Here is a 12,132-nt window from a genome sequence, read left to right as displayed (position 1 = left end):
CCCTGCAATGCTCTGGGAACTACCCCATCCACATCCCCTCCTCCCTCCATGGGAACACCTTCAGTCATCTTCGGAGGCAGACATTCAGAGGGAGGGCCAGCTGGTGACAGAGGGAGGACTCACTGGTAAAGGTGATGTTGAAGCCCCGCTTCCCTGTGGAGTGGTCAGTCTGGAACTCGAGACGGGCCACGTGGCCACTGCTTGTGATGGAGGAGGGAAGCTGGTTTCCTGAGAAGGTGCCCAGGACGGGCGCCTCGGCGGTGGCCCCATCCTTGATGACCAGGAAATCAAACTGAGGCTCCACGTCAATGTCGTTGAAGGCCAGGTGGATGCGGCTCTCAGGCCTGGCCAGGATGAGCCAGACGCAGTGGAGGTGGTTGCCATAGTCCTCTGGGTAGTTGGGAGACAGGACAATCCCAGATGGGCTGGTGAAGTTGAAGAAGCAGGAGACTGCAAGAGAAGAGCAGTGGAGGTCACTAAGCGTCCCCAACATTCTGCCTAAGCCACTGAGGGCTGGCAGGGGGAACATCTTAGTCTAAAAAGCAATAGAAAGAAAGAGTGGCACAAGGGTTGGGCTGGACTGGCTGGGCTCTGAGCTCCAGGCGAGGAGACATGCTGGGCTCCATGCTGGACTTAGCAATGGACAGGGCCCCTTTGGCAAAAGGCAGACATGGCAGAACTGGTCTTCTCTTGGCCCCTCTCCCCTGGTCAGTACGCTCACCTAGGCAGTGTCCTCGTGCTTTGGGTCCCTTGGGTGGGACAAAGCCGTAACTCAAGCCTAGGTGTAGAGTCACAGTCCCTGACCTCTTTCAGCTGGGTTTGCAGCAGAAGGAAAAGGACACTGCTTAATGACACAGCGATGCTAATTTCCCAGGCAGTAACCGAGTAGAGACAGTCCAGGACCATTTGTCTCCTTCAAACATTTTTGATGGGAAAATGATAGGTGTGCCATGGGATTCTGACAACCCCAAGATATCACACTATGCTGAAGAGATGCCAGGAGCACCATCTTTCAGAGACCAAAGCTTCTGAAGAAACTGGGGAGGGAGGTGACAGCGTCCATTATGATCCCCATCCACGTCCTGTTCTCTCTCCCCTATTTCACCCTAAGGGTCCACCCTTCTAAAAACCCTTATTTTAAGCCATTTTCATGCCAACTACTAGCAGACCCTGGAATAAGAATAGGCAAAGAAAGTGCTATAAATGAGAAAACAAACAAATACTAACACAAAATTATAAAAGAAAATAATAAAATGGAAAAAAAATTGCAATGCCTATGACACAGGAAAAAATATCAATATTGAATTAGAATCTTTATCTAAGAACATCACCAAGATGAGTAAAGAGAGTGCTTAGAGGATTCATATGAAAGAAAATAGAATTAATATGACAACACAGTCCATTTCAATAGAAAAAAATATATAATCCAGTATTGTTGAGGCTTCACGGAATCTCATACATGCATTTACTGCCAATTGCAGAGCAAAACTGATATGATCCTTTTTGAAGGGAGTACATAAGTTCTTAACCAGAGCCACAAAACTACTCAAAGACTGACTCAGTAATCTCTAGGAATTAATTCAAAAGAAAAAGAGCAACCTAGCCAAAGATGTTTACAATGACATAATTTTATTATAGAGGAAAAATGCGAACAAACTATATGTCAGCCCAATAATGTGAGGTAAATTATAGCCTTTAATGTGATGCAGTTTGAGTGCAATCATTAAAGTGATAAATATGACCCTGTAGAAAGAATGTTAAACATAATTTTAAATAACGCAGTAGATCATAAAATTATATGCATGCTTTTGATTATAGCTATTAAATATTTGTTTATATATGGATAAAGACTGGACATGAGTCCCCAAATAAAAACTGTATCAGGGTCATAGGCATTCAAAATGAAACAACATTTAATTTTGCTGATTGCAAAAATGCTGTAGGTTCATTCTAAACATCTTTTAATATATACAAGTAAGAAGAAGGTAATTCCATATATGGATAAACATTTAAGTCCATTTATAACATTTATATAGATGTTTGGTGTTAATTAAATTGATATGTAAGTGAGTAAAATATTAGACTTACTAAATGTAATGATGCTAAGATGAAAAATAATAAAATCATGTTTGCCAAAGGGGGAAAAAAACATCAAACAAAAAAATTGGTGACTCCTTGTGATGAGTTTAGTCCTGATTCTCCCTGACTCTGCCCAGCTCCCCCTTTTTTTTCTGCATGAAGTATTTCTTTTCCAGTCTGCAGCTGTAAAAGCCTTCGTATGCAATTCAGCAAAGTAAGCCTAGTTCCTAAGACACATTCAGTCTCATCCCTGTAATCCATGTACATTTTAAGTATAGAAAGAATTCGAGCCAAGGGGAGAGAAGGACATGAAAAAGCTTTTAGGTAACGCAAGATCTAGTTAATGGCAATTATTATTATAGATTATTGAGGGTTTACTAAGAGTAGACACCATTCTAAGCACTTTCATCAATTAATCAATGTAACTGTCACTATAACGCTATGAGGTAGGTATTGTTATTAACCCCATTTAAAGATGAAGACACTGAGGCACACAGAGGTTAAGTAATGCAGGACCAGTAAATGGTAGCGCCAAGGCCAAATCAATGAGCCTGATTCTAGAGACCAAGTTCTTACTAACTCCCCAGTGCTGTCTCTCAGTATGATAATAACACTTCCCACTGGGCCTATGTGACCATGGAGTCTTAGAAGGTGTTCCTCGAATCTGCTGAAGATTCATCTGTCAACTTGAAATATTACATTAGCACTGAATTGGGGGTCTCTAGGCTGGACATGGATGCCCCCACACAGCCATCTTATCTCCAGCTTTGTGGGAGTTCAGTTGGAACATAATGCAAATAATGAGGGATCAAAACCGAAAGGCAAAGACCTTGAAGACAGAGGGGGCAAATCACAGGGCCTGCTGAGCAAGTCCAAGGCAGATGAAGACAAAGAAAGGTGCTACAGTTTCAGAGAGAAGATGGTCAGGGGTACTGTGAGTATGTGAGCAAATAAATTCGCTGCAGAGGAGTATTTAATTAATAAGGCCTGAGCCCCTCTCCCCCTCTCCATCACTCTATCAGTGTATTATTTTTTCTCTAGAACGTTTTTACCAGGATTGTCATGTTGCAAAGCTCCAGGGACACCATTTTGGAATTTGAGCAGCTATATATGATAGCTCTGCTTATCATTCTCTAAAATTATCTTGTTTACATGTTTAGCTGTTGATGATCAGTCCCTCCCTCTCCCCAACGCATACACAGATCTTTCATGAGAGCAGAAATCTCATCTGATTCTGCTGACTCCCTAATGGCTCCCACAATGCCTGGCACATCATAGGTGCTCAACCAATATTTGCTGAATGAATCAATGAGTACCTAATGGTTGAAACCATTCTGAAAGAAGGTGACATGAACATGTGGCCTCATAACCCCATCCCACTCCAAACCTCAACCAACAGATTGACCAAAGTCTGTACAAATATTAATAGATGGATACCTGTGTCAACTCTGGAAAACAGAGAAAAATACTGTGCTGTAATCCTTCATGTATTTATCTTAGACATAGTACAGATGTGCCCCGGAATAATTTACAGTGGAAAAGGGTATGAATGAGCCAAGCTGTTAAACAGCAGAGGCAACAGAAAGCTGCTCTTAAATATCAAAGGCTTCAAAAAAGTCCTATTTACATCCACTCAAAGACGTCTCCTATCCAACCTAGAGATGAATTTAAACAACAAACTCAAGTAGGATAAAGTTGTGGTTAACAAAAAGCATAAACAAAGATTGACAATGAGCAAATAAAGCAATATGGTGATGAATTTAAATAATTTCTGTAAACATAGTTATAAAATGAAATGCAAGTGTAACAAATATTCCTTGAAACAGAAAATATAAGACATTATTCCTGCCTAACCTCAGGGTAGAATATTCCAGATTATACTGACACAAAGAGTAAAGTTGGAGCAAGGAGATATGCTAATTTGCTCATCTTGCGAGAAATCCTGTTTTGTAGTTTCTGTAGTTAATTAGAGAAATATAGGTTGGAGCATGCTTTTAAAGATGTTAGGTGTAATTAGTAATAGAATATGAAATAGCTTATCTTCAAAATTACCAAAGGGGAAAAAGCAAAGCAGTCTGTTTAGGGAGGAAAAAAGAAATTCAAAGGAAACAACAAGGAAGCATGCGGTAGGGGGGTTGTAACATAAGATGCTTTAAAAAAGATAAAACATCATTTATGACAATAAATGTATACAGGTTAATCTCCTAGTAACACCACATAACCCTCTCTTTGGGACAAAACACACAGCTAAGAGACAGTGACTCTGAATACTCAAAAGTAAAGGAATAGGCCAAGATAGCTCAGGCTTTACATTAGAAGAGTGTTGTAATTTATCAATACAAGTCTCAAATATTCCTATTTAATTGGTGGACTGGGCTCAGGGCATCACCGATTTTAAAAAGTTCCCCAGGTGACCCCAAATTGCAGTCAGGGTTTGAGAACTATTGGTGGAGGCAAATGTGAACAACAGAAAAGGAATTTTAATATTAATATCAGATCCTTGGATATTATATTACACCTGACTCTTGGATGATCCTTTTCTTATGCCAAGAGTTTTCTGGACAGCTACCAAGAGACATTTCTTATTATACCTGGAAGGAGACAGGGCTGATAAACTGACACTCTTAGAACAAGAATGTGGCCTTATAAAGCTGTCTTCCATCTCAAGAGAGTACTCAGACCTGTTACCACAAGGGCAGGAAGAGGAAGTGTGCATTGTTCTACAAAGATCTAATCTTTGTTGCTCTGGAAAATTATGTATGCATGTTGTATTGTAATATTTCTGTAAGAGAATAGGAAGAGCCTGCTTCTCAGTGTCTCAAATGAGGGATTTTAAAAAAAGTTGTAATTGGATCTCATCACCATCAATCACCCAGGTTAAAAGAGGGAGATCAGGTACCTTCCTCCTTCAGAGTAGTGACCAGGCTGTGCTCATGGATCTTGACCTTGACTAAACTTTTAAGTTAGAAGCTTCAGATTGTTGACAAATAATAAAGGTGGGAAACTTATTAACAAGTAGATGTGTAATTACTGTGCATAATGTTAGGTTATTTTTAACATGAGCTTGAGTAGAAAATAAAAGGGGCTTGTTGAAGACCCCTCTTTTATTGTGTTTTTCTTTTGGTGTTGTCACCAAACAAAGAGAGTTTTCAATAGTCCTGATAGAGACCTAAAATAAAAACCAAATATCATATTTAAAACATGGATAATGAGTCCATTCCGAAATAAAGATATGACAGTTATAATACTTTATTCTCAAAGCATGAAAAGAGACAAAATAAAATACACTAACCTGAAATCAAGATCAAGACAAAAAGGATCTGAAAATATTATGAGTGTGTATATTATATGAAACTGTGTAGTCTTCAAACAAGGACTGCAACCTTTCTTTACAGGTGCCCATGGACTATTACAAAATTGACCTTACATTAGGCTATAAGAAAATCCCCATAAATTCTACCACAATACAAAAACTGTTGGGCCACATTTTCTGTTCACAGTACAGATAAACTAGACATCAATAAGAAAAGAACAAGGAGAAATCCATAATCACTTTAAAATTCTTAAAACTCTTTCCAAATAAGTTCCTGAGTTCAATGAGGAAACAAAGCTGTCAATACAGACTTCTTATAATGATGATGATACTAGACCAAAGCTGTAGTAAGGAGAAAATTCATAGCTTTATTCATGATTAAACAATAAAGAAATAAAATAAGTGCAATTAGTGTTTATACTTAAAAAGTTACCAAAAGACTAACTAAACATGATTAAGAAGAGAAGAGATAATAAACTTAGAAAAGATGAAAACAGAAAAAAAATTGGCTTCTGAAGAGATCATTACAAATTTCTGATTGGTCTGCTCAATAAGTAGAAATAGAAAAGATAAATGTACATAGAGATAGGAGGCTATAATAACACTAAGGTGATAATCCAACTATAAAAGAATACTAAACATAACATATGAAATACAGATAAGATGGAGAATTTCCTAGAGAAATTTGAATTACAAAAATTAGCATGAAGGGAAAAACATGAGGAAACTGGAAAATACTTAGTGGGTAGGTAGTTTCATGGCCAGTGCTTCAAAACTGTAAACAAACTTGTAACAGCCATGCTATTTAAATTGATTTTGATATAATACTCCCATAACAATGATATGTATGATACATACACAATCATATCCACCAACACAATGACACACCTACAGTATAAAAAATCCTTCATGCAAAGTGCTAGAAAATCAAATTCAGCCCTACAACAATGAGCCAACATGACCAATATAACAAAAACAACAAAACTGTACTGATAGGCAGAAAAATATTTTTTTAATGGAGAGACAAACTATGTTCCTGGGTGAAAAATTCATATTACTAAGATGAAAAGTGTCCTAAATCATGGTACAAATTTAACACAATTCCAGGCAAGATCTTTTTTTTTCTGGAACTTAAAACCATTGCAAGATACATCCGTTGGTAAACAGGTGAAAACAGCCAAGCTCTCCTTGAGACAGATAAGGAATAATAGCATATAAGGTGCTAGTTGGCATTCTGAGAGCTTCCTGTATCTTAACTCATTAACTCTCACAGCAACCCTCTGAGATGGGTACTATTATTAACCTACTTCACAGAGACAGACACTGAGTCCAAACGTTAAATTAACCTGCCCATAGTCATACAATCACTGTAGATGATAGAGCCGGGAAGATGAACCAGTCAGGCCAGTACCAGAGCCCAAGCTCTCAACCATGACACCTACTTCCTCCCAGTGGAGGAAGAGCTTGCCAACCCAGATATTAAATACTAAAACATATTATAAAGCTGTAATAATATAATTTATACCATATTGACTTCAAAAGAGAGATCAACAGAGCTGTAAAAGAAAGTCCAGAAAAGGAAATAAAAATACATGATGAAGGGGGCTTCTCAGATTAGCAGAGAGAGGGTTGATTGATCAATGCATGATGCTAGAACAAATGGCTAGCCAGTTACTGACAAGATTAGATCCACACTTTATTCCATGTACTAGAGAAGTCCTAGAAGAAAATATAAGGAATATTTGTACAATGTTGGAGGTAAGGAAAGACTTTATTATTATTACACTAAAATTAGAAATTGTAAGGGAAATGTTAAACTACAGAAATGGAAGGTTTTAGATTTCAAAAATCACCATAAACAAAAGCTGAATAATGAGAGATGAATGGAGAGAAAATATGTGCAAGTTACTACATTTAAATATTTACTATGCTTCCTTGATAAAGAATTGGAATTTGATAGAAAGATGTACACTCAACTTAGAAATATTGGCCAAGGAAGTTAAGAGGCAACCAACAAAGAATAAATAAAGAGGTGAGAAATTGGCTAATAAAGAGGTGAGAAAACATATAATGTTATTAGAAAACAAAAACTTAAAACAACAGAGCTATTGAGTTGGCAAAACAAAAAAAGATGGCGTGGAACTTTTTGAGAGAAAGGAGACAAGCTGGCAGGGCAGATAGGGACCAAGCAGTCAAGAGGTAGGAGGAAACACAGGAGAGTGGTGTCATACAGACAAAGAAAGAGGGTTTCCAGAAGGAGGAAGGGCCATCTGTTTTGACAGCCTGCTGAGTGCCATGTATCATCTTGGCTGAAAATGATCCACTGGGTTTCAGCAACACGAGACTCATTGGTGAGTTTGGTGAGAGCAATTTCAGAGATGTAGTGGACTCAGAAGTCAGAATGGAGGGGGGTAACAGGGTACTGGGAGGTGAGAAATGAACATAGCAAGGGTACATGGACATCCTGCTACAGAAGTTTGGGTATGAAAGAGACTTAGAGAACCTGCAAGGAGATGAGGGTGTGAAGAAAGATGCTTTTTATTATTATTACTGAGACAGAGTCTCACTTTGTTGCCATGCTGGAGTGCAGTGGCACAATCTTGGCTCACTATAACTTCCGCCTCCTGGGTTCAAGCGATTCTCCTGTCTCAGCCTCCTGAGTAGCTGGGACTACAGGTGTGCGCTACCACGCCCAGCTAATTTTTTTTTTTTTTTTTGTATTTTTAGTAGAGATGGGGTTTCACCATGTTGGCCAGGATGGTCTTGATCTTTTGACCTTGTGATCTGCCTGCCTTGGCCTCCCAAAGTGCTGGGATTACAGGCCTGAGCCACTGCGCCCAGCCAATATGTTTTTTTGTTTTTGTTTTTGTTTTTAGATGAGAGCATCGTGAGAAAATTTCAATGTTGATGGAATGCAACTTGCAGAAGGAAAGTGGCTGAAGAGTTAGCAGGAGGAAGAATATGAAGCATAAGGTTCTTGAAAAGGTGAAAGGTGAGGAAGAATTTATAGCTAAATGTATTAAACAGTGGATTGCAACCCATTATTAGCTGGTCATAAATTTCATGTTAAGAAACAAAACAAACAAAAAACAACAACAAAAAATATAGTTTGGTTTTTTGTCTCCTCCAAATCTCAGGTTGAAATGTAATCCCCAATGTTCGAGGTGGGGCCTGGTGGGACTCATGGGGGCAGATCCCTCTTGAATGGCTTAGTGCCATCCCCTTGGTTATAAATGAATTTCTGTGCTGGTAGTTCACATGAAATCTGGTTTCTTAAGAGTGTGGTGCCCCCACCCTACCTCGCTCCCCCTTTCACCATATGATATACTGACTTCCTTTTGCCTTCTACCATGAGTGTAAGCCTCCTGAGACCCTCACCAGGAGCTGAGCAGATATTGGTGCCATGCCTGTACAGCCTGCAGAACCATGAGCCAAATCAAACCTCTTTTCTTTATAAATTACCTAGCCTCAAGTATTTATAGAAATACAAGAAACGGCTAACACAGAAAATTGGTACAAGGGGTGTGGGACGTTACTATAAGATACCTGATGATGTGGAAGCAGCTTTGGAACTGGGTAACAAGGATAGGTTGAAAGAGTTTGAAGGTCTCAGAAGAAGACAAGAAAATGAGGGAAAGTTTGTGATTTCTTAGAGACTGTTTAAATGGTTGTCACCAAAATGCTGATAGAAATATGGACAGTGAAGACCAGGCTAACAGGTCTCAGATGGAAAGGAGAAACTTATTGGGAATTGGTGTAAAGGTCACCCTTGCTACTCTCTAGCAAATAACTTGGCTGCATTAAGTCCATATCCTAGGGCTTTTTGCAAGTTTGAACTTAAGAGTTATGACCTAGGGTATCTGATGGAAAAAATTTCTAAGCAGTGAAGCATTCAAGAATTAGCATGGCGCCGGGCGCGGTGGCTCAAGCCTGTAATCCCAGCAGTTTGGGAGGCAGAGATGGGCGGATCACGAGGTCAGGAGATTGAGACCATCCTGGCTAACCCGGTGAAACCCTGTCTCTACTAAAAAAATACAAAAAACTAGCCCAGCGAGGTGGCGGGCACCTGTAGTCCCAGCTACTTGGGAGGCTGAGGCAGGAGAATGGTGTGAACCCGGGAGGCAGAGCTTGCAGTGAGCTGAGATCCGGCCACTGCACTCCAGCCTGAGTGACAGAGCGAGACTCCGTCTCAAAAAAAAAAAAAAAAAAAAAAAAAAAAAAAAAGAATTAGCATTGTTGCTTCTAACAGCCCATGATCAGACACAGGAGCAAAGGGATGACTTAAAGTTGGAACTTATATTTGGAAGAGAAGAAAAACATAAAAATTTGGAAAATTTGCAGCCTGGCCCTGTGGTAAAGAAAGAATCTAAGCAGTCTGTAAAGCAACCACTTGCTAGAGAGATTAGCATTACTGAAAGGGAGCCACGTGCTAATGTCCATGACAATGGAAAAAAGGCCTTGAAGGCATTTCAGAAATCTTTGCAGCAGCCTCTCCCATCATAGGCCCAGAGGCCCAGGAGGAAAGAATGATTTCAGACACTAGGCCTAGGGCACCGCTGTCCTGTGCAGCCTCAGAACATCACTCCCTGCATCCTGGCTGCTCCAGCTGCAACCACAGCTCAAAGGGCTCCAGATACAGCTTGGGCTGCTGCTCTGGAGAGTGTAAGCTTCCATAAGCCTTGGCAGCTTCCATGTGGTGTTAAGCCTGTAGGTGCACAGCATGCAAGCATGAAGAAGGCTTGGCAATTTCTCCATAGATTTCAGAGGATGTATGAGAAAGTCTGGGTACCCAGGCAGATGCCTGCTGCAGGGGCTAAGCCTTAAAAGAGAACTTCTACTAGGGCAGTGTGGAGTGGCAATGTGGGGTTGGAACCCCTACAAAGAGTCCCATCAGCAAAGTACCTGGTGGAGCTATGGGAAGGGGACTGACATCCTCCAGACTCCAAAATGGTAGAGTCATGGCAAGCTTGCATCCTGAGCCTGGAAAAGCAGCAGGTATTCAAGTCCAACTCAAGGACTGCACTCTGCAAAGCTACAGAGACAGAGCTTCCCAAGGCCTTGGGAGCTCACCCCATGCACCAGAGTGCCCAGGATGTGGGATATGGGGTCCAGGATTATGTTGGATCTTTAAGATTTAATCTCTGCCCTGCTGGGTTTTAGAATTGTGTGGGGCCTGTTACCCCTTTCTTTTGGCCAATTTCTCCCTTTTGGAATGAGAATGTTTGCCAAATGCCTGTACACCATTGTATCCAGGAAGTAAACAACTTGCTTTTGATCTCACCAGCTTATAGGTGGAAGGAATTCATCTTCAGATGAGACTTTAGACTTAGGACTTCTGGGTTAATGCTGGAATAAGTTAAGACTTTGGGGGACTATTGGGAAGGGATAATTGTATTTTACAAGGTGAAAAGGACATGAGATTTGGGGAGCCAGGGGCAGAATGATACGGTTTAGATATTTGTCCCCTCTGAATAGCACATTAAAATGTAATCCTCAATGTTGGACATGGGGCCTGGTGGGAGGTATTTAGATAAAGGGGTTAGATTCTTCATGAGTGGCTTAGCATCATCCAGTTGGTCATAAGTGAATCCTCGCTCTGGTAGTTCATGCAATATCTGGTTGTTTAAAAGAATGCGGTACCTACCACCCACCCCTCCCCCATCTTGCTCCCACTCTTTCCATGTGATACACTGGCTCTCTTTTGCCTTCTGCCATAATTGTAAGCTTCCTGAGGCCCTCATCAGGAGTTGAGCAGATCTTGGTGCCATGCCTGTACAACCTGCAGAACTGTGAGCCAAATTCAACCTCTTTTCTTTATAAATTACCTAGCCTCAGGAATTTCTTTATAACAATGAAGAATGGGCTAATAAAGGAAGAGAATAGGAAATATCTGAGTCCAATGCAGGTCAAGGTAAGTACTGTTTGTGAAATGTATGTTTCAATTATGTGCAAGTGCATACAAAGTCACAAGGTAAAAATACATTTCTCACTGTTCTGTTAAAAGTTTTTAAAGGTTCCTTATCTAAAGCATAAATGGAGTTATGCTAAAAATTTAAAGGGAAATAGTTTTTTGATGGGAGAAAGGATTGATCATCTATTATAAAAGGTAGGAAGAATAGAGGAAGGGTGAGGATGGGTGTTGGTCTGTAGGCTTGGTGTCTTTAGTATTTGAAAATTGAGAGTGTTGCTTATGAGGTGGAGTAAAGTGAGGAGAAGGGGCTGTTTATAGGTTCAAGGAGGGTAGCGAATGTTTGGGGTAGTTTCCATGGAGAAATGGAGAAGAGAATGACTTGAGAAACACAGATGGATTGCCAGGCACTGTTGTAAGCCTGACTGAGATTGGTGTTTATGAATTTATAGCAGTGCCAATTTGCCTGGCTGGGCAATTTTCTCCAGCAATGCTCACCCAAGCAGAAGTGGCCCAATCGGATTGTTCTTGCTTCAGTGTATGTATCTAGATCTGTAAACTGAGGCAGCTCTACTGATGAAGCTATTGTTGAGCTGGAAACAGAGGCTTCACAAACCCAACCTTAAATTTCTTTCACCTCTTTCTGCTCAGAAGCTCCGTGTATGTAAAGTTGTGTCTCAGTCATCTTAATGTCATATCTGGCACTGGAGCTTGGTGAAAGTTATCATTTAACTGTGTTAGTTCCAAAGACACTGTGCGAGTTTCTCAAGGTCACCTGCATTAGGGCGAAGCTAGTTACTGGGTAGGGCTTATCCTTATCATAAACAAGATT

At 40.3% G+C, this 12,132-nt stretch overlaps 1 protein-coding gene across 11 annotated transcripts in view; it reads right to left on the bottom strand.

The window, feature by feature from the left end:
• LOC105495216 (CUB and Sushi multiple domains 2) overlaps positions 1-12,132 on the bottom strand; it is a 656,530-nt gene that overhangs the window by 225,445 nt on the left and 418,953 nt on the right. For all 11 annotated transcript variants that reach the window (XM_071096465.1, XM_071096467.1, XM_071096468.1 and 8 more), the window contains one exon: positions 124-450. In XM_071096465.1, coding sequence (XP_070952566.1) covers positions 124-450 — 327 coding nt within the window. The remainder of the gene's footprint in view (positions 1-123; positions 451-12,132) is intronic.

Source organism: Macaca nemestrina, chromosome 1 (genome assembly GCF_043159975.1).
Source record: "Macaca nemestrina isolate mMacNem1 chromosome 1, mMacNem.hap1, whole genome shotgun sequence".
In the NCBI taxonomy this organism is placed as follows: domain Eukaryota; kingdom Metazoa; phylum Chordata; class Mammalia; order Primates; family Cercopithecidae; genus Macaca; species Macaca nemestrina.
Note: the sequence above shows the minus strand (reverse complement) of the source record. Positions and strands in the feature narration are given on the sequence as shown.